Source organism: Aplosporella prunicola, assembly GCF_010093885.1.
Source record: "Aplosporella prunicola CBS 121167 unplaced genomic scaffold K452scaffold_17, whole genome shotgun sequence".
Lineage (NCBI taxonomy): Eukaryota > Fungi > Ascomycota > Dothideomycetes > Botryosphaeriales > Aplosporellaceae > Aplosporella > Aplosporella prunicola.
In genome coordinates, this window is record NW_022983545.1 from 346,996 (window position 1) to 373,462 (window position 26,467).

Below are 26,467 nucleotides of genomic sequence, written 5' to 3' on the forward strand. Positions count from 1 at the left end.
TAGAGTACCTAGGCGGCGCGGGCGCCCCCGCCCCGTGACGGCTTGGGCGACGGAGCGGGCCTGTCCCATGGATCATGGATGGACGGCCGGAAGATAGGTAACTACCTTACTGTGGATAGATGGGCGCGTGCTAGGCGGCTTGCGGCGCGGAGCGGCTGAGACAGGCAAGCGTGGCAAGCTCGCTTGCTGCTGGGGTGTGGCTGCATTGCTGCTGCTGCGTTGCTGCGTTGCGCTTGCTGCCTTCCCCGCTGGTGGTCGCCTAGGCGGCGCTTGCAGCTGCTGGCGTGCCGCGGCTGTGACTGGCTGGTTCGGCGTGCTGAGTCTTCTGCGCCCACTGCTTGCGCGGGGAAGCGGCGCGGGGAAGTGCTGGATTCGATGTAGGTATGTGCGGGGTGCTTCAGGAGCGCCGTACGTGAAGATTCGAGGTGGGGGGAGGGGATCTGGCGGCTGACGGATGGGGCGATTTGAGGGGTGGCACCGCGGGCTTGGGAGTTGGTTATTGTATGGTTGTGTTTCTTCCATGGTATACGGTATACATGTCTATGATGATGTTTGAGCTAACAAACACGTACGCGTGCAACGCGTCGACGCGAGCAACAGGTTGCCAGGCGTCGCACGTCGAACCCGCCCTCGCGTCCATTTTTTACGTAGATGGTGCCTCATCGCGCACGACATCATCGACCCCGCGCGTCCATGGTCGTCCAAAGCCATTATTCGCGGCACCTACCCACGCGCCTGCTTATCGACCTACCTGTTCCGGCCATGTTTCTCGCCCAACTTGCCTGCCGCAACTGTCCGCGTGCTCCCCCCCATCTCGCGCGCCATCTCGCGCGCGCCGAACCCCTTCCTACCTGCACACCACCATCCCAAAGCGGGCGCCTCTGCATCCCCGTCACCGCCGGCCACGCCGCAGCGCAAAACCCGCCGCGCCGGCTCCTGCAACCTCAAACACGCGGGCGGGTCCCGAGCGCGAGAATAAAGCGCTGACGGGCGGCGCTGCCCGAGCACGCTAGGGTCGCCGGCGCGTGCGCGCAGCACCAGTGCGCGTATTAATAGCAGCCGCCACGGGCGCACAAAAGCTGTCGTTGCTTTTTGCGACCCGGTACCTGAGCCGTGGGTGTCGCACAGCGCACGCTGAGGGGCCCGGGGGGACGGTAGCTCCGCGCATCGCTGCGCCCTGGCTGCTTGCGAGCCAGAGAAAAGTCGCGGCCGCCAGGAGTCCTCCCGCGGGGACCAAAGCTTGAACACCAGCGTCGGGGCGTGTGCGTGTGTCGTGACCCCGTCGTGGAATTTCAGGGCGCTCCGCTGCTGTAGTAGCACAGCCTCGACTCCAGGTGTGGTCCGAGCGCCGGGCCCGCCGACGGTCCTGCTCAATGGCTTGTGGATATTTGTTGGGGTGGGTGGAAGCCTTTCGTCTCAAGGCGTGCGGCTGTTGTTGGCCAGCCACTTGCGGATCGTGGCGCCTGACGACTGGCTGGGCGGGCGGATAGTTTGGAAGGTAGGGCAATCTTTCTGGGGGATGTGCGTGGCGGGCTGTTGCACCATCGACTCGGAAAGGGCGCTGTGGTACAGATGAGGCCCGAGGATATGGTGGCGGCCGAGGCGATGCGATGGAAGGCTGCGGTTCAACGTCGTCGAGCAGTCTGACAGGATGACAGAATTCCCGAAGGAGTTGCGCGTACCTGGAGCTAGATTAGCAGATGATGACGGCATGCAGTAGTTCGCGCAGCAATGAGTTTCTGTACATGGCGTCATGTACAGAGGGGAGGGACGAAGGGAAAAAAGAGGAAAAAAGAGGAAAAAAGAAAAAAAAAGCTGCAAGGCTGCAAGATTTCGATAAAGAGATCGGGAGGGTGGGGTAGGGGGGATCCTTGCACGAGTCGTCGGGACGAGTGGGCAGTGGAGGAGGATCACGATGCGACGGGAGGCCGTGGGGGCCTTGGTGTTTGGAAGTTGAGACGGGATCGTTGCGGCTCCACTGCAGGCAGGCTGGATTTTCACAGTTCAAGGTGGGCGGCGCGGGGACGCATGTTCGGGGTTAGGGCAGCGGGATTTGTTGTCGAGTGGCATGCAACGCTGCACATTGCCAATCACGAGGGCACAAAGACAAACACTCGACGCTTTGGGCAGTACGCGCGAAGGCACAAACGTCAATGGCTGCGGACCAACGAACAGGTTTTCGGCGTGGCCGCCGCTGCCAACAGCCAACTTGTACCAACAACATGAGAAGAGACACATAGCTGTTTGCGTCGTCACTATTGTGGAACCGGCGTAGTTTCAGAGCCTTGACCTTTGACGACGACGACGAGAGGATGTGGATGGGTGAAGACACCGTTTTCTCGCGCGTTCCGTGGGCTGCACGGCCGCGCGACGCTTACTCGCTGCAGCAAGCGCGAAGGCGGCTTATGACAAGACTTTCTCTTTCTTTCAGCCCGCTCCTCCCGATGCCACCTCTGATCGATCCCACATGGTACCACCGCCGCCGTAGTGCTACTTTACCCACTTGACCCTACATATACGCGCCCGCCAGCCCACCGCCGCCCTCCTGATCCTTTCACAAAACCCACGCACGTCCCGATCGCTTCCCTAATTTTACCGTGAAGGCCGCTCCCGCCTCAGCCTCACAATCTCCCGAACCGGACCGTCCGCTGACCCTATCACCCAAACGCCCTAGCCCGTCCCATCCTCGCCGTGATACTAAGGCGCGCGCGACCGACCAAATCTCTGTTGCTCACATCACTGCTCGCCCCTCCTAAAAAAAAAATCACCACCACTTACACGCCTCAATCATGTCCGCCATGGTGGACTCCTACGCTCCCTACGGACGCCTGCCGCACAGGAAACCCCTCCCTCACACTGGCGGCGGCGGCGTCCTGCAGCCCTTGACTCAGATCGTCCCGGACGAGCAGCGCATCCACTCTCGCTCTCGCACCTCGTCCTCCTCCGCCTTCCCGGTTGCCTCGCCGCAATCCAACACCTTTACCTACACCACCCAACCCTACTCGCCCGCCATGACCCCGTACAACCAGACCACGACCCGCCGCACCCTCTCCAATGCTACCACCTCGACCTCGTCTACCAGCACCAGCGCCGGAGCTGGCACTAGCGCGCGCCGAAACTCCGACCTGCGACGCTCCTCGTCTGGCCGCTCCAGCAACGCCCCTTCCAGCTACGTCGCCCTCATGAGGCGCCAGAAGGCCACCGTGTGGTGCGATCGTGCCCAGTATGAGGATCCTCGCCTGCTCGCCCAGCAGCGTGCCGCCAAGATGAGGGCAGCCATGGAGGTCGTCGGTGGCGTGCAGGCCAGCAGGACCTCCACCTCGTCCTCGGGCGTGGCGGCCGGAGTTCGCTCCAAGATAAGACACCACGGCGCTCCCAAGGCCTCTCTCTACACCCCCGCGAACCTGACGGGCAGCGGCGTGCCCATGCGTCTGAGCGCAAGCGAAGTGGACGAAGGCGACAGCGACAACGACAGCGGACTGAACAACTTCAATCATCACAGAAGCGGTAGCGGGCGCAGCTCCATGAACTCGGGAAGGAGGGTTCACTCGTACATTGCGCCGCAGGGCGCGCGATTCAGCATTAGCGGAACGCCACCCAGCGGACAGGGCAACAGCCCAACGGATCACATGGAGGAGACGCCCGTGCCGGGCGATTACGCCGTGCGCAAGCCCAGCATGAGCAGCGACTACTTCCCCCGGCATCGAGGCACCGGGCTCTCCAGCCACAGCACCAGCTCTGGCGAGAGGGAAAACAGCTTCGGGAACATTGGCCAGATGCCACAAGTCGAATACCGCCAATACGAAGAAAAGCACACTGCAGACGAACTGAGGAGGAGAGGAAGCGTGGATGACCGCACCATGACCATGAGCGGTGCCGTGCGACTATTCGTCGCCAATCCAGACATGGACAACTAAGCGGTGAAGCCGCACACCGATGCTTCTACGCCTGAAGCACTCTACACACAAAACAGGGATGAGAGCAACGAGGACTTTTTTCTTATCGGGACCAGCGATGCGGCCCGCTACATCGAATACCACGTCGGAAGTACGACATTTTCTTGCCGAGACCGCGACATTCACGCGGCAATTTTCAATCGTTTGAACAGCATTTTTCTTTCCTGCACGGCGTTTACACCGGCCGGTTGGGTAACAAAGGGGACCTTTTTTTCCAACAGCGTTTTCATCTAGGGCGATTTTGGTGCCCTTTGTCTGGCCTACATCATTTTCTTGTCGTTTTTTCACTAGCGTCTAGCGATTTCCAGCCTTCCGGTCCTTTTTCTTTATAGTCATGTTCTTTCAGCGCCAAAAGAGAGGAGCCACACATCTGACTGGATCAGACGGCCCAGTGTATGCTTGACCTTAGTTTTGTTTTCCTTGCCGCCATCTCGTTGCCACGGGTCGAGTCAGCGATGGCTTTGTCGCCAGTTGTACATGTGGACGCTGAACTTGATACACACACACACTCAAACACTACACACGGAGACGTAGAATAATCAAAGAGCAATCAATCGCTTTCATGATGAACGCGACGGTCATTATTCGCCCCCCCGCAAAAGAGGGAGAAAATCTTGACACCTCTCCGCCACCGTCGTCAAGCCCCGCGCCAGAGCAATCCCCGAGTACGGCGGCGCTCGTACGATGATGGAGATGGCGAAATCAACGCCCCTTCGCGGCGACGCTCAGGGCAGCGAGGGGAACAGCCGTCGAGAGGCGCAGCCACGGCATGGGCGCACGGGCCGGCGTCTGCATAACTTCCCCACCCCCCCATCCATCCGTGTTCCGGCGACGGGTGTGCTCGGCCAAGGGCGATCCTCGCGTCGCCTGAGAGAGTCGGAGGGAAAGCGAGGGAGAGGGGAGAGAGCGGTGGTCGCGCGGACGGGCGTGATTGGGCAGGCGGAGCATCTTCGGGCAAAGGCCAGCATGGGCGCCTCCTGCTGGCTCCAGCACACCTGACACTGCCGACGACCGAGGGCGATTTGGGGTGTGGAAATGCGTTGTTGCGGGTGCCGAAAAGCTTGGGCGCGCGTGTTGCATCACGGATCGGCGCAATGCATGACGTTTGGCCTCATCTCCCGTCGGCAAGCTCAGGGTCGGCGGGCTGGCTTTTGGCGCCGCTCGTATCCAACCCGGAGCTCCGATGATGGGTGGATGGGCTGACGCGGGTTTCCCCTGCCAAGCCCCGCGGGGAACTTCCATGGGAGGTTTCGAATGTTGCTGTTTTTGGCTCCGCGACACACTGACGCAAGAGCAACGCACACACGATATGTCGGCCGAGAAGACGGACTACTCCAGGTGGCGCCTGCTGGACCAGCGCGGCCGCCAGACCTGGCACTACCTCGACTCCGACAACGACGTTGCCAAATGGCCGCAGTCGCTCGCCGACAAGTACCACCTCGGCCTGCCTACCGTCTGTTGCTGCCTCTCCGCGTCACTTATGACTATCACTAACCCTCCGTCCGCAGGACTTGCCCGAGCTGCCGCCCGCAAAGACTCCCATCCAATCGATCCAAAACTGCCTTGAATTCTTCTCCCAGCTCCAGCTCCCCTCCGGCCAGTGGGCATGCGAGTATGGCGGCCCCATGTTCCTCCTGCCAGGCTTGATCATCACCTGGTATGTCACCGAAACACCTATCCCGGAGGCCTACCGGACGGAAATTAAAAACTACCTCTTTGCGCGACAACATCCGGTGGACGGAGGATGGGGGCTGCACATTGAAGGCGAGACGTCCGTTTTCGGCACGGCCATGAACTACACGTCTCTGCGCCTGCTTGGCGCGAGCGCCGAAGATCCTCGCATGATCAAAGCAAGAGGCACGCTGCACAAGATGGGCGGCGCCGTCAACGGGCCGCACTGGGCCAAGTTTTGGCTCAGCGTGCTGGGCGTCATGAGCTGGGACATTGTCAATCCCGTTCCTCCTGAGCTTTGGCTGCTCCCGGACTGGGTGCCCATTGCGCCCTGGCGCTGGTGGCTTCACATGCGCCAAGTCTACCTCCCCATGGGGTTCATCTGGTCGAAGCGTTGGAGCTACAAGTTGACCCCGCTGACCGAGGAGTTGCGCCAAGAGCTGTTCACCCAGCCTTACGCAAGTATCAATTGGATTGCTCACCGGAACAGCATCTCGCCACGGGACAACTACCACCCGAAGACCTGGGTCCTGAACACGGCAAACTGGTTCCTGGTGAACGTGTGGAATCCATACCTGCGAACAAACTTTATTGTCAAGCGCGCTGAAGACTGGACGTGGCACCTTATCCAGCGTGAAGATGAGAACACCGGTTACGCCGATCTGGCACCCGTCAATGCGCCCATGAACACAATTGCTTGCTACATTAAGGAGGGTCCTGACGCTTACTCTGTTCGGAAGCATCGTGAGAGGTTGCTTGAATACATGTGGGTCAAGAACGAGGGCATGCTCATGAACGGGACCAATGGTGTGCAGGTTTGGGACACGTCTTTCCTCATCCAAGCTGTCGTGTCCGCCGGCTTGGCGCAAGATCCGCGCTGGAAGCCCATGCTGACCAAGGCCTTGGAATTCCTCGAGGACCAACAAATTCGTGAAAACTGCCGTGACCAAGAGTCTTGCTACCGCCACAGACGCAAAGGTGCCTGGGCTTTCAGCACGAAAGAGCAGGGATATACCGTGTCTGACTGCACTGCCGAGGGCGTCAAATCCGTGATGTTTCTGCAAGACATTCCCGACTACCCTAAGCTCGTCTCTGACGAACGCATCAAGGATTCGATTGATCTGCTACTCACCATGCAGAACGCGTCGGGCGGGTGCTCTTCGTACGAGCCCACTCGCGGATCCGAGAAGATGGAGTACCTGAACGCGGCCGAGGTGTTCGGGCGCATCATGGTCGAATACGACTACCCGGAGTGCACGACGGCGGTAGTGACGGCGCTGTGCACGTTCCGCGCGCGGTACCCAGACTACCGCAGCGAGGACATCGAGGCGTTTATCCAGCGGGCGCTGGCGTACATACGGCGGGCACAGCGGCCCGACGGCTCCTGGTACGGCAGCTGGGGGATCTGCTTTACGTACGCGGGCATGTTCGCGCTGGAGTCGCTGCGGATGGTGGGCGAGACGCACGCGACGTCGGAGCGGGTGCGGCGCGCGTGCCGCTTCTTCATCGAGCGCCAGATGGAGGACGGCGGGTGGGGCGAGAGCTACAAGAGCTGCGAGGACCAGGCGTGGCGCCCGCACGAGCGCAGCCAGGTCGTCCAGACCGCTTGGGTCTGCATCGCCCTGCTTGAGGCTGACTACCCGGACAAGGAACCGATCCGCCGCGCGCTGCGCCTTATCATGAGCAGACAGCAGCCGGACGGCCAGTGGCTGCAGGAGGCTATCGAGGGCGTCTTCAACAATAGCTGGTAAGTGCGAGCTCGTGCGTGCGTGCGTGCGTGCGTGTATGCGTGCATGTATGCATGCGTGCTTTCCGCGTGGCTGGCTGGCTGGCTGGATTGGCTGGACACCAAGCCGGGTGCGCGCGCATGCGTGCGCACATCTTCGTACGGATTGCTTTGCCAGAGCAGCGAGCGCTAACCCCTTCGCAGCATGATCTCGTACCCGAACTACAAGTTCGTCTTCCCGATGAAGGCGCTGGGCATGTACGCGCAGAAATACGGCGACGAGGCGCTGCTCTAAGGGCGCGCGCGCATCCTCAAGGCCCGCGCACGCTTGCTGGATAGGTGTACGGATACAGGCCTCTTCCATGTATGTAGGTAGGTGCGCGTGCATGCAAGCACCCACCCGACGACCTACTTACCTACCTAGTACGTACCGACAAGCCGCTCGGCCCGGCCGCCCTCCCGATACCTTTTACCTACGTACGGCTCCGTTGATGGAAGGTAGTCCGGTCCGCGCTGCTTCTTCAGTTTCTTCTTCAGCTTCTTCTTCTGCGCCGCCCTCCCTACATACCTACTCCTAGATCCTACTAGGTACCTTGCCTTCCTTTACAGCCCAAGTAGGTCCTAGCTTGATACCTACCTATCTATTCTTGTAATTACTACACTACAGTCTCCGGAACTCAAATGCACTCATCTCCGCTCTCCACGGTGAGCTAGCTACTGTAGCTCTGTCTGCTCTGTCTGTCTGTCTGTGACGGCGACCGCTTATGGGTTTTTGTGTGTGTGTGTGTGTGTGTGTGTGTGTGTGTGTGTGTGTGTGTGTGTGTGTGTTAGTGTCTGTTTGTCTGTTATTGGTTGTTGGCTGTGATACGAAGGGGTACGAGTGTAGGTACGAGTACGAAAGGGGTGGTGGTAGCAGTGGGTGGCAATTGTGTGCCAGCAAAGACAGAAAGAAGGCCCCAGCATCTTCCCTGTCACTATAATTAATCTATTTTACTTTTTTTACTTTTTCACTTCCCTCATTCCTTCCGTCGTTTGCCCCCAGCTCCTAAACTAGGCAGGCAACGGGCAGTAGGTAGGTAGGGTTGCCAATGCTAGTTAGTGCCAGTGCCACGGCTGCCTAGTGCCTGTCTGCCTGCCTATCCACTTTTTTAGTTTTTAATTTTTGCCCTTCCTTCGCCTTCGCTTCCGCTCCCGCTCTCGCTTCCGCAACCCGCTGTCCGCACGCCGTGCGCTAGCTAGATAGTGGGATCTACGTCTAGCTAGGCAGGGCCGTCCGTCTTTCCTATTGTACCCTTGACCCTGTCCTTGTAGGTTGTGGCTATCTGTGCTCTCTGTGCACCCGGTCCTGACCGAGCCTGTGCCCGCCTGGCTGTGCTGTGCTGGGGCAGGATAGGGCTAGGCTGGGCTGAGCTGCAATTGCAAAAAAAGCTTAGCTAGGTAGGGTAGTTATGCAACAGCAACTTCGGCGCGCCCGACCGACCGGGCTGATCGGGCGGAGACGGGTACGGTAGGCGCGGTAGGTACGGTAGGTATGGTGGTCACGGTAGGCGCGGTAGGTGGTGGGTTATACCACGTAGCCGTATAGCCGTATGGCCGCAATGGCGGGGACTGTGCTTTACGGTTGCTATCTAGAGGTACGGCGTACGGAGGTCGGGTTGGCTGCGGCGAAGGCTTCACCGGCTGGCTGGACAGCGCAGCGCAACGCGTCTGGCGCTCGCTACGGAGTACCTCGGTGGCGGTGGAGGGACCCCGGCCTGCCTGCTGCCTCCGGAGCGCGCGATGGTCGCGGTTGACGGTTGGGACGCGAGACGGGGGCGGTTTGGCTTTGGCGTTGGCTTTGGGTTTGGGGTGCGTTTTTGGGTGGGGCTGGGCGCGAGCTTGGAGCTGCAGCTTACAGCCTACCTATTGTACTGGCCCGCTGGAGCTGGGCCTTTTTTGGGCTTGGGTTTTGGGTTTCTTGCCTTATGGGGCGGGATGTGCTTGGGTGTAGGTGCGAGGTGCATGAGCAGGGAGCAGGGTGTTGGGCACTGCTACCGCTGTTGCTAACTTACTGTTGGTGTCAACTCGGCTCGACCTCGTCGTCGTCGTGCGGTTAAGGATAAGCTTGGGCTTAAGCTTGGGCGGTTAGGCCCGCTGGTTGGGCTTGGGCTGGCCGCTGGGCTGGCTCAGGCTGGCTGTGGAGTGGGATGGCAGTGGGCCGTGGCCGTGGCGTGGCGAGCTGAAGCTTCAGCTTGCTTGATGCTTGCTTGCTTAAAGTGGGAGGAGCTTAGGGGCAGCGAGCAGCGAGCAGCGTGCAGCGTGCAGCGCTTGGCGCGCCTATTGGACGAGCGGTGGTAGTGGTGGTTTGCGGGTTGCGGGTTGCGGACTGGACTGTGCGTTTTTTTTTTTTCTTGCACCTGCCACCTGCACACATGGACGGCAAACGGGTCGATCGATCGCGGTACTTAGGTGGGGGTTTGGGGGCGATGCCGACGGGTGTGCAGGTGTGGCGTGAGTGTGCAATACTTGCATACTTCCATGCATACTCTGTACTTTAGGTAGTAACTAGGTGGATGAGGGTTGTATTGTACCGGCCGTGACCGTGGGGAGCTGAGGCACCTCGTGGCAGTGGCAAGTGGCATCGGGGCCATTGACCATTGACCACTGTACATACGAGAGCCCCCCGGACCCGCGCCCGATTGGTCGCCGCGCTTTGGTGTTTGTTTATCCATCCCCCGGGGCCCGGCCAGCTCAAAGCTTTAGCTAGCGAGCTAGGTAGGTATAGGCCCGAGGGACCGAGGCCGAGCCCTATGGGGCTATCTCTCCTCTCCGCCCTTGGCCCCGGGCCTGGCTGGCTCGCTCAGCTGAAGCTGAAGCTAAAGCTGAAGCGCTCTCTCTCCCTCTCTGGACTCGCTCTTGAAAGAGGGCTACACTTCTAGCGCCGGGCGGTAAGAGGGAGTTGGTTGGCTGTTGGCCGTTGGCTGTTGGCTGTTGCGGCCGCGTTGGGACATCTACCTGGGCGTGCTACCTACTGCACCTAGGCACGTGGTAAGGTAGGGAGCCTCACTGCTCTGCGCTGCCGTGCTGCCCCGCAGGCCTGAGGTGCTGCACAACACAGCACCAACAGCACGCGCCGGCGCCTCCTCGGCTTGCGCTCTCGGCCAACCATTGAACCAACCAACCAACCACGAACACCTCTCAGCCTAGCCTCTAGCCAGCCAGCTAGCTAGGTACAGATAGGTAGGTGGACACTTGCCTTCTTCGTACTTCGTACATCCATTGTACTTTGCACGACCTCAGCGCGCGCCTATCGCACCACGTCGTCGTCGTCGTTGCCGTTCTTCATCTTCAGCCTGAGTGAGACACGACACGTCGGCCGCCAGCTAGGGCCAGCGCGTCGCGCGTGCGTGCGTGTCGTGCCTGCATGTGTGTGTGTATGTGTGTGAGTGGGTGGTCTCGACCTCGACCGGGTCCGCAGCTCTGGGCCGGGATGCGCGGCACGGCGGGTACCTGCCTGTGTGCGCGGAGAAGCGGGAGAAGCGGGAGAAACGGGTGGTTGGTCCTGGGATGGAGATGCTTCTCCGTGCCTATCACGCATGTGGTGGGTAGGTGGGTGGGTTGATGTGATGGTTGATGCAGGAGGAGGAGGGTCGAGACTGCTTACGGGTGTGGGGACGGGCGGATGCTGTGGTGGCGTGGTGTGGTGTGGTGTGGGGGTGGGTGCGGGGTGTCTTTTCTGCTGCTGCATAGGCGGGTATACAATAGGTAGGTTATGCTTTTTGTTTTTTGGTCTGGTTCGGAACCGGAATCGGGTTTGTCGTGAGTGTTTTGGTGGGTGTTTTGGTGGGGTTGGAGTTGAGGACTCTCTCAAAATACCCCTCCCTACATAGAGCTACTACCTAGGTAGGTATTCATAGCCAACCACGACCCCAGCGTCCTCAACGAATACCTCAGTACCGCGGCTACAGTAACAACGCGACGCTTAACTTCATACCCTCTATCTTCCTACCAAAAATAAACAGCGGCCTAAACCCTCCATCTCCCCACTATACACTCATAACCATCTCTATCCCGCACTAAAAAGGTCACAGAAAGCTAGCCTATGCTATCCTCTCAGGATAGTATGCTCAGTGCATGCAATAACCCTGTTGACATTGAAATACATAAGAGTGTATATAGTACGTACAGAACGTCAGTGTTAGTGCTGTCTTGTTGGAAATGCTTTGCTTGCACGTATGTATATATACTTGCATGCACCGCACCGCACCCAGCCAGCCATAGACTCGCACGATAGCCATAGATGCGCGAACTGTACGTATACGCACGAGCTAAGCCACAGACATGCATGCACAATTCATGCGTGTTAGCTAGGAAGCAGTGTGCAATGCCAATGCGCCCCATATGAGCTGGCTGTCTGGTTGGGCGCGAGGGTATCGTGTCTATCGTGGCCTATCCTATCCTATCCTATCCTATCCTGCTTTTCCTTATCCTATGCGTCGTAGAAGAAGAAGTCGTTGTTTTGGGTCCTGTTTTGTCCTGTCCTGTCCTATGCCTTTTTCCGTTTCCTTTTTCGAGATTTCCTGCCTTGCTGGTAGCCAATTGCTTTTTAGGCTTCTTCCGATTCTGAATACGATGCTGGTTTGTGACCCTTTCCAGCGAACCGTGATCGCGATGCGGAGCAGCAACTCTCCGCCTATTCCGTCCTCCTCCACTTCGTCTCTTCACTCTCACCCCCCTGCGCATCCTCCCCACGCTCCTCAGCGGCATCGTCCTCCTCTCTCGCGCGCACCGTACCAGCACCCGCTCCCAACGCGCCAAAATCCCCAGTAAAGTTCCCATTCTCATCAGTAAACTGGTCCACATTCTCGGCCGTGATCCAGCCGCCCGCACCGGGCATGGGCGCAGCGAAAGGATCGGTGTCCTCGTCCTCGTCCTCAGAGTCCACGGGGTCGGGATTGAGGTCCGCGCACGCAGACACAGCCGTGAAGAGCGCCTGCGCCGGCGGCGTCGGCGACAGGATGTCCGATGTGGCGGGCACAGTCGTGGTGGTGGGCTGCGCGGCCGCGGGCACGAGCGTCAGCTCCAGCGAGGCAAAGTCTTCTTCCGCGTTGCTGTACGTCGTGTCCCCCGTCAGCAGCTGCATGTACAGGCCTTGGACCGGGGTGTCTGCGGCCGGCGGCGTGAGGCGCTGCAGTGCGTGCAGCGAGATGGCGGGGTAGGGGATCGCGACGCCGGAGGCCTTGGCTGCCGAGAAGAGGATCAGGCGTCTGTGGTGCGGGTGTGGTTAGACGAGTGGTCGCGTCGCGGTGCTTGGCTGTGCGGCTGTGGGCTTACTGCGAGGTCACCCAGACGTCGATGCCGGGGATTGCGAGCTGCTCATCTGCGGCGTCGCCATTGGCTTGCGCGCCGTTGGTCGGGATCGTCGCGCGCAGATCTGGAAAGGCGGACTGCGCTTCGAGGTCGCGCGCTGAGACTAGCAGTTGCGCGTTCGTGCTGTGCAGGTGGAGGACGGGCTTCCCGCCGAAGAAGGTGCCGGGGGTTTGGCTTTGGTGCTCTTCGAGCGGGGTGAAGGCAGAGGCATCCGGGGCAGAATTGAGGATCTCGAGCGTCATGATGGATGCGTCGGTGGAGGTATGTTTTGTGTAAGAGGATGTTGGAGGTTGTTTTGGCGAGAGCTCCGCGAAGCTAAAACGTCAGAGCTGATGAGAGTCGTGCGCGCAGACAGATGCCCCGCTCATGACTCATGCACTGGATGCGATTTGGTCGGTTTGAATTGAATTTGTTTTTCAGAGCAAGATTTGGCATCTTGACTGCGAAAAGAATACTTCTACTGGTAACGCCTGACCTGTTTCCATCCACCGTTACACGCTTGCGGCCACCGGCAAAAGCGACCACCAGCGCGGCGAGCACGATTGACAATCTCGATTCCCCGCAATCGGCGCCAGTCAGCGCCATTGCTGACAAACACGATTTCGCCATGCTTAACTCCGTCATCGACTACTCAAGGGCCTGTAGCCGCTCCTGTCACTCCCTCACCACCTTTTTCCGCGGCGTCCGACCCCCTGATCCGCTGTATCTGCGCATAGACGCCTCGCTGTATGCCATAACCGACCTCCTGTTCGACCGCTCAACGCCTTGCGACCATGTCTGATAAGAAAACGCCAATTCCCGAAGTCCCCGAGGCTGCGCACTCCAATTTGGACTCAATGTTGTCGCGAAAGTTTGGCAAAGAGGTCGCCAACTACTTTGCTGGCTAGTCGTCCTGCAGCTGTCCCTGCGCGACCACCGCGGCGCATGCTGACTTTCTGCCAGGGTCGCCGTTGAACCGCGTCTCTTTCCTGCGGCCAGACACGTCCTTCCTCTCCCAGGCGCTGAGGCATGACACCTCCAAGTTCATCCTCTTCAACGAGCTGAACCCGCTGGTCAAGGCCCCCACAGAGCTCGCATATGTCAGCTACAAGGACGTCCAGCCCGTGGTTGGCAACCCGTATCAGAAGCCCGAAGCCGAAATCATAGACGACTACAACTCGGCCACCTACCACCCGCAGCTCGTCTTCCTCGGGCTGAACCAGACAAACGGCCCCGCAGCCGCCGACTTCAAATACAAGGAACACTACCATGGCCAGCCCTTCTGGGCTCTGGACGTCACTCCCAAAGAGAGCGTGACGACAGCATGCAAGAAGCTGATCGCCGATGTCGAAGGCAAAGGGCTCTACTTCGCGCAAGGTCGGATGCAACTCTCCCTGCACGCCACAGAAGGTACGTGAATAACCGCCCCGCCAGTCCCCACGATTTACGCCTCACGCCTCCCCTCCCCCACAGCCGCCATGTACGCCGAAGGACGACACCTACTAGACTGGAATGCGCGCAACCCGTTCTGCGGCGCCTGCGGCCACAAGACGCTCTCGATCAATGGGGGCTTCAAGCGGACCTGCCCGCCCAAAGACCTCGCGGCACGGATGCACGACCCCGGCGCGCCAGCAACACAGCGGCCGGACTGCGCGACGCGCACCGGCGTCTCGAACCTCTGCTTCCCGCGCACCGACCCCACCGTCATCATGGCCGTCGTGTCGGCGGACGGGACCCGCGTCCTGCTGGGCCGCCAGCGCCGCTGGCCCAAGTACTGGTACAGCACGCTGGCAGGGTTCCTGGAGCCGGCCGAGAGCGTCGAGGAGGCCGTCCGTCGCGAGGTCTGGGAGGAGAGCGGCATTCACCTCGGCCGCGTAGTGATCCACTCGACGCAGCCGTGGCCGTATCCCGCGAACTTAATGATTGGCGCTATTGGGCAGGCGACGCCGGACGGTGAGGCGATCCATCTGGGCCATGATGCGGAGTTGGAGGATGCGAAGTGGTTCGAGCTGGACGAGATTAGGGAGGCGTTGCGCATTGGGACAAGTGGGTTGGGCGAGGACCCTGGGCCGGAGTACCAGGAGGGTGGGTTGAGGTTGCCTCCGAGGACCGCGATTGCGAATCAGCTTATGCGTGCTGTGGTCGAGGGGTTTGTGGGTGCTGAGGCGAAGATATAGCTGCGTTGGGGTTGCTTAGATGCAGCTGCTCCTTGCGCTGACGAGCGGTTAAATAGAAGTGTTGCCTAGCAAGGTAGTAGGTAAGTAAGCGTATAGCACGCAGTCTCTAAATAGAAAGAAAGATGTAAACAACTGTCTCAGAACAAAATACACAAATAAACTCAAAGGAAGAGTCCGGTTTAGTTCAGTTCCGATCATGCATACTTGTGGGGGTCAGGGAGCTACATTATAGAATGCTGTAGATACTACGAGTTTGTTCGCATCGGCTCCTCGTAGATGTAGTTTTCTTGGGCAATGTCTGTTGTAAAAGTGAGGATATAGGGAGAAGAAATCCATTGCTCGCTAGGAGTTGATAGTCTATAAAGGTCCTGATTGGTCGATTGCAATCCTCGTTGACTGCGCACGTGATCGACGAATTGGGCAACTATTGCACGTGAGGACGTGATTACCTCGCGCTGTGGGCAGGTGCCGCGGTCAGATCCTGCCCACAACGTACAGCCAACAGCTGAGGCCGCAACTGCCAACATGGGACTGGGAGCTTACCCATGAATCTACATGTCCACTGTACTAAGCCTCTTCCCTCTCACTAGGTCTTACGTTTGACAATCAAACCGTCGGCCCGTGACGCCGCGACGTCTTAAAATACCCAACGACAGCGCGAAGTGAAACAGCAGAGAAAAACAATCGACAAACCCGAACACAAAGATGCCGACGCACCAACACGTCGCCCAATGCCCTCAACTTCCTCTCGAGCTATGGACCCACGTTCTATCGTTCATCACTGATAGTGAACATATTCCCAAGCTCTGGGTTTCAGGCAGGCGCGTATCTCGTCTATTTCGCGTGGCCACTGAAGATGCATTCCTCAAGACGCAGCTCAAGGTCAACACACGGATCAAATTCTTTCCACAGCGTACCGAGTTTTGGCAGGATGACAAAGCGTGGTTCTTCAACTTCACCATGTGCTTCGACCGTCTTACGGAAGGCGGATCACGCGCTGTGTTCAAGGACATACGTTCTGAGACATGGCTCCGCGACCATGGATATCCGTTCGACCAGTTCATGGCGAAGTGGAAAAAGGAAATGAACAATTATACTGGCCTCGACGATGACTTACCGCTACTGCCAGAGGAAACACCCTGGATGATTATCAATCGCATACTTGTGCACGACAGTGGCCTTCCGGGTTTACGCGTTGACTACGACAGCCGCGAGATATCTTTCGAGTGGTGCGGCATGTTCGACAAGTTCTACGGCGAGGAACTGTTTGCCCGTCAACAGACTGCGTGTTATGTAAGAAGTATCGGATGACTTTTTTTTTGTTTTTGAAGATAGAGCTAACAGCTTGTTAGGCTCGCTCCCACCACGACGATTTGCAGGAATTATGTGACTTGCATGAATGTGGCGCTTCAGAGATTTACGATGCTACCATAGATGTCTTCGAGCTGTGTCGTGAAGATGCAAAGGACGGCTATGCGACCGCCCGCCGCCAGCGAATCAAGCAATGGCACAAAGAGAATGATAGTGGCGTATTGGCGGCCATCTACTTCAGAACTAGGGCATTTGACGAGTCCAAAAAGCTTGAGGACATGGACCACAGGCGCCAAGTGCTATGGTTGTGGAAAGAATACATTGGATCTGAAGACCCGCCCAGGTACGAGAAAGGATGGTGTTGGAACACCAGCGAAGACGAAGATGCCGATTTCTGGGAACGTGGCGAAGAAGCACAGCCTGATGAACCTGAGGAAGGTTACGTTTCCATCGATGTAGATGACGCAGAGTATTCAGCTATTCAGGAAGCGGCTTTGTTCCTGATCGCCTTGCACAAAGACAACAAAAAGCATGACGAGGGAAATGGAGAAGAGGAAGAAATTGGCTGGCATACTTTTCGGTATGGGTTTACCGATCAATCAATTTACTTTTAGCGAGAACAGCTCTATTGGCTGTTGCTTCATCCTGCTTTATCAAACCGACAGCTCCCTAATATAATAGCCGGACTATATTTCTCCGTGTCACTTTTGTTGTAGGTTTTTGTAGGTTTCATTAACAGGCGATAAAATTAAAGTTGCCTCGTCACTGCGTTATGCTTCAATTGCTGTTTCCGATAGAGTGGTATGCGCACCCTCAGCGGCTACCCGGACCATGACGTATGAATGATACCTCATCCCTGCATGTGATCCGCTCCTTAGCGTGGAACGTTGGCGATGTTATTACGCGCGCTCATGGGCAGGAAGGCGCGTCCTCAAGAAGTTGCACCAATACCTACTCGAACAACAACAATCGATAGGCACAGCAAATAACTTCGCTCGGGTGAATCCGACACCACGTCACAAAAGGCTCAATGGCCGACATTGTTGATCTCGGAAGCGATTCGGAAGACACGAAACCGGTGCACGAAGGAACCGGCGCCGGGAAGGAACCGCCTGCACGCGTTGCGCTTGATGAAAATGACACAGGGAGTTCTTGTTCGTCTATTTCCTCTCCTCCGAATGTCAGCGACAATGACGATCGCGACGATTTTGCAGTAGAGCTCTGTTACAAGCTCGACAACATCGAACGCGTAGGAAGCCTCGTGTTTTTCGGAGAACTTGATGGCGTTGATGATCCATAAATTCATGTTGACGGTGTCGGTGATATTGCTCTTTTGCTGAGTGAAGAGAACGCGGAGACATTGACTAAGGTCTGCCACCAAGCACCTTTCGGCAAGGGAGAAGAAACCATTATCGACACGTCGGTAAGAAAAACATGGGAGCTCAACCCGGACAAGTTTCATATGAAGAACCCGAAATGGCAAGAGGTAATGGACACCATCCTGGACCGAATGACTGAAGAGCTTGGTGTGCCAGGAGACCCAAAGAATGTAGAGGCACAGCTCTACAAGATGTTACTTTATGGAGAGGGTGCCATGTTCAAGTCACACCAAGATTCGGAAAAGGAACCGGGAATGTTCGGCACGCTCGTGATATGCCTCTCATCTGACCATGAAGGCGGAGCGGTGGAAGTAAAACATGTCGGAAAAAGACAGCTCTTCGAAACCGAGTATGCTGAGCAGTCGTACATCTGTTGGTACTCTGACGTTAGGCACGAAGTACACAAGGTCACTTCGGGCTATCGCTGGGTCCTTACCTACAACCTAGTTCTTACAAAACCGTCTTCAGTGGCTCATAGAGCGCTCCATGACAATGTCTCGAATCTCCGGAAGACGTTCAGGCGCTGGCAAGACTCTTGGTACGGCTCAATTTATCTGTTGGAGCACGAGTACACCCAGGAGGGGTTGGACTTTGTGAATTGAAGGGGAAAGACTACGAAAGGCTTTCGGCTTTGAAGGAGGTATGTGAGGGTTTTGACATATGCCTCTTTTTGGGGAGCATGGAACGTCAGGTCATCTACGACAAAGAAAATGAGTATTATGAGAACGAAAGGATGAGATTCGTTTGAAGAAGATTATGAAGACGATGAGGATAGCGCTGTCGGCCTTGGAAAAGAACTTCGCACAGAGACCGAACCCGACAATGACTCCGAAGCCGACGTGATTGAGGACTCAATTGTGCTTAGCAACGTACTCGATTTGTCCGGGACAACCGTATATCCACAAATGAATGTCAACAAAAACCGTATCCTACAATACAAACCATTCAGCAGGGACCCGGACGACGAAGAGAACAGCGGGTTTACAGGCAATGAGGGAATTACCGAAACACAGTGGTATCGCGATACGGTAAGTTTGAACTCAGATGCTTAATTATACAAAGCTCACTCTACAGGCGCTTGTGATCGTGCCACGCTCTGAGTTAGCCGAATTTTTCATGGAACCCCTCAAAAGTAATTACAGTTTCGGCTTTCGGAAAGAAGACGAGTTACTTCAATTGATCAGTTATCTGGACAAAAAGCAACAGACCAATCCTTTGGATGCAAGCTGGAAAGACAACCTGTTGACAGCCTGCAAGTACGCCGTCGAGCGCTCTGAGCCAGTCGAGAACCATGGGAGTTATCCACGTCTAAGGCTACTTGATTTTAGGCCTGAGCATGAGTTCGCAATAATCGTACTCCCCAAGGTGATGAAAGTCTGTCTATCGATATACAGCTATGTTCTTTTCGGGAAGGCTGCTTCTCTACGGAGGGCTCTACTGCCGCGCGAAATCATCCATCAATTTTCGTCCTGTCTGTCCCAAAAAGGGTTCAAAGTCGTTCGCGAAGGGTATGAACCTTATTTTTGCATTGTTGTAGCAAAAGCTAATTTATCTAGGTTGGATCATGCCATTTCTCGTGAGACCAAGATATGTCGTCATCATGAATTCCTCCAAGACTTGCTTGATAACCTCAAAGTTGAGAATGATGACGAAAACAAGAGCTTGTCGACTGGGTACGCGAAAAGGCAGTATCAGTGCTGGACAAATGCAGCACGATCCACGTAGAAGATGGCCCTGCCATGGTGGAAATCTTGAAAAAAGCAATAAATTCTCAGGAAACTTGGAACAAGTAAGTACATTCTACGTTACAACCCAGGGTAGATTCTCATTTGCCTGTGAGAATGGTCGGAGACAACAGCTGATCTCGTCGGCTCAGAATTGTGGCGCTTGTGGAAAAGCGTATCTCGAATGGACCTGTCGTTATCGCCTTGTACCCCTTTTTACGGCCGCGGAATCCGATGAGCTCCCGATCCCCGCTGAGAAGACTTTCGCTATCTTTCAAGATTTTCTCAGCAAATTGTTACCGGAACTTAGCTTGGGTCTTAACCCGGAGCAGCAGGAGATCGTACAGAAGAGAGAGCTCAATTACGCGATACCAAAAAACCAGCAAAGAATACCTCCAGTCGAAGGCCAGATTCTTGCTTCTCTCTTTGACAAAATCTTGACACTCCAGCTAACCGCCGAGGCTGAGCGGTTAGTAGAGAGGATCAAATGGCACTGGACAAGCTGGAGCCTCGGGACCTCCCGCCCATGTTCGTACCGTTTCTCCCAGCACTTGTTCCAGTCATGGAAAAACATGGAATTTCGGTCAAGGACAATGCTACATACCAGTCCATGTACCAAACGATAATCAGGTCGATATTAGTACGCTATGTGGACAACGAACCCAAGCGCCCCGACAATTGGGCCCGACCGCCATCTTCCTGCTCCTGCAAAGACTGCAAGATCCATATGAACCACTTCCTTGCAAGCCCACGCGCACAGGTCGGCCATTTCTCCTTCGCCGAGCAACGGCGTAGTCACTTGCGGTACAGTCTAAGGGATATCGAATACAAATTCGAAACTGTGAAATATGGGGTGCCACATACTTTGGTCGTCACAAAAGAGGAAAACATGTGGAGACAGGATCACAAGCCTTGGGAGATGAGAAACAAAGAGTTTGACAAGGCAATGGAGGCTCTGGGTAAGGTGATCTCGCTGGAAGCTGTCTTGGGGGATCAGTTCGAAGCTATCAAAAACAAAGAGGGCGTTGTTCTCCCAGCGGGCGCCAACGATCACTCTCCGCCGTCCGACCCACCCATCATCTACAGCGACAAGGGAACTAAGATGCGCACGATCGAAAACTCACTGGAAAAGCATTATGGGCCAGGTGCCTCCAAGGTGAGGACAAGCAGGGCGCAACCGCCAGCGAAAAGGCAGAAGCAGACAGCCGGTCGGCAATCCTCCGCGCAGGCTAGACCGGCTTATTCTCAAACTAATCCACCAACACTGCCGCCAATACCTCTAATCCGCGAAGCACCGGGTTCGGGCAATGCGAGGAACCCTACGGCGGAGCGTGCGGGTGTTAAGAGGAAGGCGGAGGAGACTGGAACTATTGATCTTACGGATGATTAGGTGTGACATAATAGCTCTACAGAATGGAGTGTAGCTGTCATAGTGGTGGTCACGCTGCAGTGACCTGGAGTTGATGGACTGGGCAGTTGGCGTCTTAGGTGGTTTATAGTTCGTTTGCTTTCTTTTGTAGTGATGTCCGTAACCCTCAAGCGAGATTCATCGCCTAACTAGACAAAGACGCTTGTGCAGAGTGAAAGATAAAATCCAGTCAAGACGTTTGTGCTCTAAGACCTTTCCATTCATATCCAGAATTTAGGCTTACAACTAGACGCAAGGAGCATTCCTTAGGTTGTTCCCTATCTCCTATTGATGATATACCCTAAATATCCGTATCTGTCTTAGTGTAAATTTGTTGTTTCTGTCTTGGAGATTTCCCTCGGGCATTCCTTGCTCGGTAAGGAAGGAGGGGTGTTGCACTAGCGCGCCATTTTCGCGAAACGTGCATCGCGTCCTCAGGCAGAACCCCACTGCACTCAACACCATCATTTGCAGCCACCCTTGTCAAAAAATTGCGGTCTCCATCGTGTCCACCGAATCCTGCACTCAGTTGTGAGAACAATGGTCGATATAGTTGATCTTGGCAGCGACTCAGAGAACGGCTCTCACAGGTCGGAAGGAGCAGAAGTCGCCACCCGTACTGGCACACCTCTGTCTGATGTCAGTGGCATCATTGGCGATGTCAGGGAGGATCTTCTCAATAGCCTTAATGGCATCGAGCATGACGGGACTTTCTTTTCTTATGCCCTACTTGGAGATATGTTCAAGGCCATTGACCCCCTGATCGAAGTCGAAGGCGTAGGACCCATTGCATTGCCATTAGGCGAGGAACAAGCACAGGCAATTGCAAATGCTTCTCATCAAGCATCATTCGGCAAGGGAACAGATACAGTCATAGACGCCAGCATCCGGAACACGTGGGAACTCAATCCTGAACGCTTCAACATCACGAATCCGAAGTGGGAACAGGAGTTCTTACCGCGAGTTTTATCCCATGTCGTGAAGGATTTGGGTATCACGTATGGCCCTCATCATGTCAGTGCACAACTGTACAAAATGTTGCTCTACGAGAAGGGAGCTTTGTTCAAAGAGCATCAGGAGTAAGCTACCCAGAGTTTGCCATTTTGAAATGCTTGGCTCACACTCTGCTCGTAGCACAGAAAAGGTCCCAGGTATGTTTGGAACTCTTGTCATATGCTTACCATCGCCGCATGAAGGAGGCGATGTGGAGATGAGGCATGGTAGTATGAAAAAGAGATTCTCGACTTCGACTGCTGGCCCTTCATTTGTTTGCTGGTAAGTTTACCGATTTTATTTCCTTGAATACATCATGGCATCGATTTTAAAAACATTTTGAGGAAAAACCAAATCAAATGATTGACGGACTGCGATTATGTCCTCTGTTATCTGGTTGATGAACGAAGCGGAACATTGACCGCTGCGTGCATTATAAAGCCATTAGCCCTGCTTGAATCAACGTAGCCATCAAAGCAAACATCCGGACATTACTAACACGTTGAAGGTATTCCGATGTCAAACATGAAATAAAGGAAGTCACTGCCGGTTACCGCTGGGTTCTCACATACAATCTTGTAAAACCCAAAGCTTTCATGCCAGAATCTGCGGCAACAGCTCGAGCAAATTCGCGCGCCCTCCGAGCCACTCTGCGAGAATGGACTAACAATAATGTGCACCGGGGTCCTTCAGTCAACGCCGACTATTACGTATATCTCCTCGACCACCAATACACTGACGAGAATCTCGGTTACCGCGCTCTCAAAGGCCGGGACCAGGCGAAAGCGGGAGCTCTCCAACGAGCCTGCGAAGAACTCGGGTTTCGCTTTTATCTTTCATCAGTGGAACATATGAGATCCGGTGAGGTGGATGAAGTGGATCCCTATGATAGATACGGTTGGGGAAACGAAACAGGCGAAGATGGCGAGGGAGATGAGGAGAGTGGCTTTCATCCAATCGTTGAAGAGTTGGACTCATCCTTGACCCTCAAGCGTGTTATTGACGACACGGGGGCTTTGGTTGCCGAAAATATTGAATTTAGTGATTCCGACAAAGTCATCCAAGACTTTCCGTTTGACGATTACGAGCCCGATGATGAGCAGTACGAGGCGTATATGGGCAACTCAGGGCCTTCTGCTACACAGTTTTACAGACGTACAGTGAGTACCTTGTTACCTCGCAGTTCGACAACAGCAATAACTCAAATCATAGGCTTTTGTCATAATGCCCCGTAAGGAAGTACGAAACTTCCTTTTCTCGCAGTTCAAAAAGTCATATAGTCGCGACTATCACCGACCGAGCGAGAAACCTCGCATAATGAAATCAGTGATCGATCATCTGATACGGCAGTATCAACTCGACAAGTCTGACGTAGAAGCCAAACGGGATCTTGTGTTTTTCTGCCTCCGTGTCCTAGAAGAAGAAACTAAGCCTCAACACAGTATATACGGCCACAGTACACCGCCAGCTGAGGAGTGGACTCTCGCTACAGTCATAAAAGGAAGCTGGAAAGCTCAAAACATCGGCATATTCATCAGAACTTCTGCTCTGATTCGAACCAAATTACCGACCCGCGCCTCATTTTGGCTGGCAAAGTGGATCTGTGAGACAGGGTTTGCTCCTCTTCAGCCCGGGTAATGGCGTCTCACATTTGTTGAAATTCAGACATATGCTGACCATATGTAGGTTGGAACAATGCCTTCCACGGCAACTAGTAATTCATGACTGGTTGGACTTCCTCATTAAGCTCCAAGTGGAGTACCAAATTGAGATACAAAAGTCGAAGAGCTGCGATAAAGTCTTTCTGGACTGGGTCCGGGATAAGTCGTTTTATGCGGTGGAAAGGGCCGCAAAGCTGTATCTTGAGGATGTCCCCGCTCTTCTCGAGATGTTGATACTCGGGACCGGCCTCAATGACACATCGGAGAAGTACTTTCCCAAAGTAAGAAGATATAGGTTGTAGACTGACAATGTCGTAGAGTTATCTCAGTGTTGAAGCGGTTTAAAAACAATACTCCGCCCATGGTTGTCTTCCTCACCCGGCTGTACGAAGCTGCGGAACAGGAAGATCTTCCAAAACAGGCTGCACTCGATTGGTTCAAGGCACTGTTCGCCGAAATCCTTCCTGTATTTTCTTTGAACCACGATCCAGAGGCAGTAAGGACTACCAAGCGTCGCAAAACGGAGACCCTCTCGCGTGTTGCTTCATACAATTCGGAGGTGCCGAAGGAACCGAGACTTCCAGTTATAGACGTACCAATTCTTACAAAGTTCATCGACCAAATCCTGACACTCGAGCTCGACACCAAGCAAGTCATCAGAAGACTTAGAATTGATGTCGAAACTAGGCTTGACACCAGGGACTTCATTCCAACTCTTATGCCTTTTCTGCGTTCGCTGGCACCGGTCCTTGCCAAACATAATATTTCTCCCTCAATGGAGCCTTATAGGGCTTTCTATGGTTCCACTGTCCGAACCCTGGTCAAACGCTACACTGGGCTCCGCCCCAAGAAAGCTGTCAACTGGAAACGGCTTCGATGCGGCTGTGGCTGCAGTGATTGCTTTAAACTCGATAGGTTCCTCACTGACCCCAACGAACGGGTATGCCATTTCCCGGTTTCCAAGCAAAGGCGATACCATCTACATCTCCAGTTGGACGGTGCAGACTGCACCCATTTGACAGACCGTCGGGGCTCACCCCAGACTCTTGTTGTGACAAAAACAGGGAGAAGACACGGCACGGATTTACAGGAATGGAGAAGGTTGATTGTGGAGTTCAATGAGGAATTGCACAAGCTGGCGGAGCTTATCGACATGAAGGAGGTGCTCGGAGAAGAATTTGTGGAGTATTTGATCAAGCCTGCGATAGGTCTACCGGGAAGTGAGAACGACAGCATCCTTTTTCCAGCGGAAGGATCAGCGGCGAGACCGGTACCGACCCAGGTACAAGCGCAAGGACATAACATGGTTCCTCTTCCTGCTCCTAGAGCCCTGGGCGAGCCAACCATTTTGCCACCTCCCTCTACTCTCCCGAGGCCGACATTGACACCTCCACAAGTCCCTGGAGTTTCGCTTCCTGCAATCAAGTCAGAAACAGAAGGGAACTTACTGGCTTCGCTTCCGCCATTTCTAGAGCCACGGGCACACTCGTCTATGGGCCGGCCTTATCCATATCCAAGCTCGCAATCATTGACACCCATCAATGGCAGCTCAAGCACGCAGGCACCGCCTGCGCCGATGTCAGATGTGTCGAGACGCATCTCCCAACAGTTCAGGCGGCCTAGGCCCGGCAGGAACAGTGAGGAGACACGAACGGGCGTCAAACGGAAAGCGGAGGAAGACATCGAAGTCATCGACCTCACTGGTGAATGACGGCGTGGAAGTGTTGAATGTTAGATGCCGATGCAGGTCTGATGCAATTCTTCTGTTTCTATCACCATTTCAGTCCTTGCTCGTACCCAAAAGGGTCAACGACGGCCTGTTTTTTGCTCGACAGTATGCTTTCACTTTGCAAAATGAACGCAACACTTATTCGTGTTTCACTTTGCAAGTGCAACCTTTGCGCACACCGCGCACGTACTGGGCATAAAAATGTGTGGGCGTTCGTTCAGCATCCTTCACCGCACAACCTACCAACGGTTGAGCTGTCTTTAGCTCATCGTCGTCCCTTGGTGTGGCCACGCCCACGAGCCCACAATCCCACAATCCCACAAACACCTCGCGATATTCGTCCACCACACCATCTGCGTATAGCCCTCGCAGGCCAGCAACCAGCAGCATCTCCGAAACCAGAAGAAAGCAATGGCCAACGCGAACAACGGCAACATCCTCATCCGTACGTACGCAGAGACCAGCGCCAACTAACTGTCCTCACCTCGCCTTTCACCTTCTCTCTCTGCTCTTCTCGCTTGCTCGGAGGCAAGCCACCACCCAACCAGAGAGCTGCAGAAGACTGACTCTAGCCTTCTTCCGGCACCGCAGTCCTCCCCATGGCGTCCTCGCCTAACGACCATTGCATGCCAATGAGGCAGCTGTACGTCTTAGTGCGCGACATGGAAGCCCCGAGCGATGACCCCGGCGGCCCGGCTATACACGGCAGGGACGTCCTGGCTTTTGCGGTATGTAAGCAAGCAAGCAGGCAGGCAGGCTGGCTGGCTCTTTCCCCAGACCCCAAACCCCACATCATCATCATCATCATCATCTCCCCACACCTCCACTCCCCACTCACCCGTCCCTAGACCCACACACACAGTCCTCGCGCACATCCATCCCCCCTCCCACCTAACTACAGCAGAACCAAGCACTGACCTTTTTCCTTCCACACCAACAGGACCTCACGCGCACCGTCCTCCGCATCACCTCACACGACCCCGAGCTCTGGACCGTCCACTTCCACTGGTACGCGGCGTGCAGCCGCCGCGTCGGCGCCGACGAATGGGAGTCCCAGCGCTGCGTGTGCCGCGCGGCGCCGTTGGCGGGGCGCGTCGAGAGGGGCTTGCTAATTTATGCGCATTTTGTAAGGATTGAAGATGGTGGTGCTGGTGGTGCTGGTGGGAGGGGAAGGGGTCGTGGGGGCAGGGGCGGGGGCGCGTAGATGGTGCCGCGTGCGTGGATCGGGATGTGGAAACGACGACTGTCGACTACCGCTGCTGCTGCTGCTGCTGCAAGCTCGCGAGACGGGGTTTGAGAGCACATGAAGCGAAAGACGCGGAAAGACGGCACTGGAGCAGAGGGTTCGGCGTTTGCTGGATCGATCTTGATTGCGAGAGGACAGCGACAGCACACGACACCAGA

At 55.6% G+C, this 26,467-nt stretch overlaps 10 protein-coding genes across 10 annotated transcripts; 9 read left to right on the forward strand and 1 right to left on the reverse strand.

Moving 5' to 3' along the window:
- Positions 1–2,789: 2,789 nt before the first annotated feature.
- K452DRAFT_230851 (uncharacterized protein) lies at positions 2,790–3,917 on the forward strand (the record flags this gene model as incomplete). Its single annotated transcript, XM_033537120.1, has 1 exon — positions 2,790–3,917. One exon carries the CDS (start codon positions 2,790–2,792, stop codon positions 3,915–3,917), a length of 1,128 nt encoding a protein of 375 aa, XP_033395940.1.
- Positions 3,918–5,265: 1,348 nt separating this feature from the next.
- Positions 5,266–7,648, forward strand: K452DRAFT_327626 (uncharacterized protein; the record flags this gene model as incomplete). Its single annotated transcript, XM_033544933.1, has 3 exons — positions 5,266–5,409; positions 5,465–7,374; positions 7,558–7,648. 3 exons carry the CDS (start codon positions 5,266–5,268, stop codon positions 7,646–7,648), a joined length of 2,145 nt encoding a protein of 714 aa, XP_033395941.1.
- A 4,044-nt stretch (positions 7,649–11,692) lies between these two features.
- K452DRAFT_252932 (uncharacterized protein) lies at positions 11,693–12,957 on the reverse strand. Its single transcript, XM_033538265.1, has 2 exons — positions 12,667–12,957; positions 11,693–12,599 (listed from the first exon to the last, which is right to left on the reverse strand). The coding sequence occupies exons 1-2, from the start codon at positions 12,942–12,944 to the stop codon at positions 12,026–12,028; spliced, it is 852 nt and encodes a 283-aa protein (XP_033395942.1). The 5' UTR covers positions 12,945–12,957; the 3' UTR covers positions 11,693–12,025.
- Positions 12,958–13,357: 400 nt separating this feature from the next.
- K452DRAFT_252934 (uncharacterized protein) lies at positions 13,358–15,039 on the forward strand. The gene is made up of 3 exons (XM_033538266.1): positions 13,358–13,584; positions 13,645–14,091; positions 14,155–15,039. Exons 1-3 carry the CDS (start codon positions 13,476–13,478, stop codon positions 14,856–14,858), a joined length of 1,260 nt encoding a protein of 419 aa, XP_033395943.1. The 5' UTR covers positions 13,358–13,475; the 3' UTR covers positions 14,859–15,039.
- Positions 15,040–15,558: 519 nt separating this feature from the next.
- On the forward strand, positions 15,559–16,811 carry K452DRAFT_359889 (uncharacterized protein). Its single transcript, XM_033546302.1, has 2 exons — positions 15,559–16,151; positions 16,211–16,811. Exons 1-2 carry the CDS (start codon positions 15,564–15,566, stop codon positions 16,781–16,783), a joined length of 1,161 nt encoding a protein of 386 aa, XP_033395944.1. The 5' UTR covers positions 15,559–15,563; the 3' UTR covers positions 16,784–16,811.
- Positions 16,812–17,712: 901 nt separating this feature from the next.
- On the forward strand, positions 17,713–18,000 carry K452DRAFT_213173 (uncharacterized protein; the record flags this gene model as incomplete). The annotated part of the gene is made up of 1 exon (XM_033536209.1): positions 17,713–18,000. A coding segment is annotated over one exon (288 nt), but the record flags the coding sequence as incomplete, so codon positions are not given.
- Positions 18,001–18,227: 227 nt separating this feature from the next.
- K452DRAFT_319763 (uncharacterized protein) lies at positions 18,228–20,662 on the forward strand (the record flags this gene model as incomplete). Its single annotated transcript, XM_033544264.1, has 5 exons — positions 18,228–18,262; positions 18,324–18,576; positions 18,623–19,056; positions 19,105–19,221; positions 19,750–20,662. 5 exons carry the CDS (start codon positions 18,228–18,230, stop codon positions 20,660–20,662), a joined length of 1,752 nt encoding a protein of 583 aa, XP_033395946.1.
- Positions 20,663–21,220: 558 nt separating this feature from the next.
- On the forward strand, positions 21,221–22,908 carry K452DRAFT_231093 (uncharacterized protein; the record flags this gene model as incomplete). Its single annotated transcript, XM_033537138.1, has 3 exons — positions 21,221–21,759; positions 21,815–21,955; positions 22,182–22,908. 3 exons carry the CDS (start codon positions 21,221–21,223, stop codon positions 22,906–22,908), a joined length of 1,407 nt encoding a protein of 468 aa, XP_033395947.1.
- Positions 22,909–24,109: 1,201 nt separating this feature from the next.
- Positions 24,110–24,433, forward strand: K452DRAFT_230811 (uncharacterized protein; the record flags this gene model as incomplete). Its single annotated transcript, XM_033537119.1, has 1 exon — positions 24,110–24,433. A coding segment is annotated over one exon (324 nt), but the record flags the coding sequence as incomplete, so codon positions are not given.
- Positions 24,164–25,153, forward strand: K452DRAFT_252942 (uncharacterized protein). The gene has a single exon (XM_033538267.1). The coding sequence runs from the start codon at positions 24,488–24,490 to the stop codon at positions 25,043–25,045; it is 558 nt and encodes a 185-aa protein (XP_033395949.1). The 5' UTR covers positions 24,164–24,487; the 3' UTR covers positions 25,046–25,153.
- Positions 25,154–26,467: the final 1,314 nt, after the last annotated feature.

Excerpts from the sequence above, each read along its gene's own strand:
- K452DRAFT_252934 (XM_033538266.1), top strand. The coding sequence starts at position 13,476 with ATGTCTGATAAGAAAACGCCAATTCCCGAAGTCCCCGAGGCTGCGCAC. Across the intron at positions 13,585-13,644 it reads GGTCGCCAACTACTTTGCTG|GGTCGCCGTTGAACCGCGTC; the intron begins GCTAGTCGTCCT and ends ACTTTCTGCCAG. Across the intron at positions 14,092-14,154 it reads CTCCCTGCACGCCACAGAAG|CCGCCATGTACGCCGAAGGA; the intron begins GTACGTGAATAA and ends CCTCCCCCACAG.
- K452DRAFT_252932 (XM_033538265.1), bottom strand. The coding sequence starts at position 12,944 with ATGACGCTCGAGATCCTCAATTCTGCCCCGGATGCCTCTGCCTTCACC. Across the intron at positions 12,600-12,666 it reads GACGTCTGGGTGACCTCGCA|ACGCCTGATCCTCTTCTCGG; the intron begins GTAAGCCCACAG and ends CCCGCACCACAG.
- K452DRAFT_252942 (XM_033538267.1), top strand. The coding sequence starts at position 24,488 with ATGAAGGAGGTGCTCGGAGAAGAATTTGTGGAGTATTTGATCAAGCCT.
- K452DRAFT_359889 (XM_033546302.1), top strand. The coding sequence starts at position 15,564 with ATGCCGACGCACCAACACGTCGCCCAATGCCCTCAACTTCCTCTCGAG. Across the intron at positions 16,152-16,210 it reads GTCAACAGACTGCGTGTTAT|GCTCGCTCCCACCACGACGA; the intron begins GTAAGAAGTATC and ends ACAGCTTGTTAG.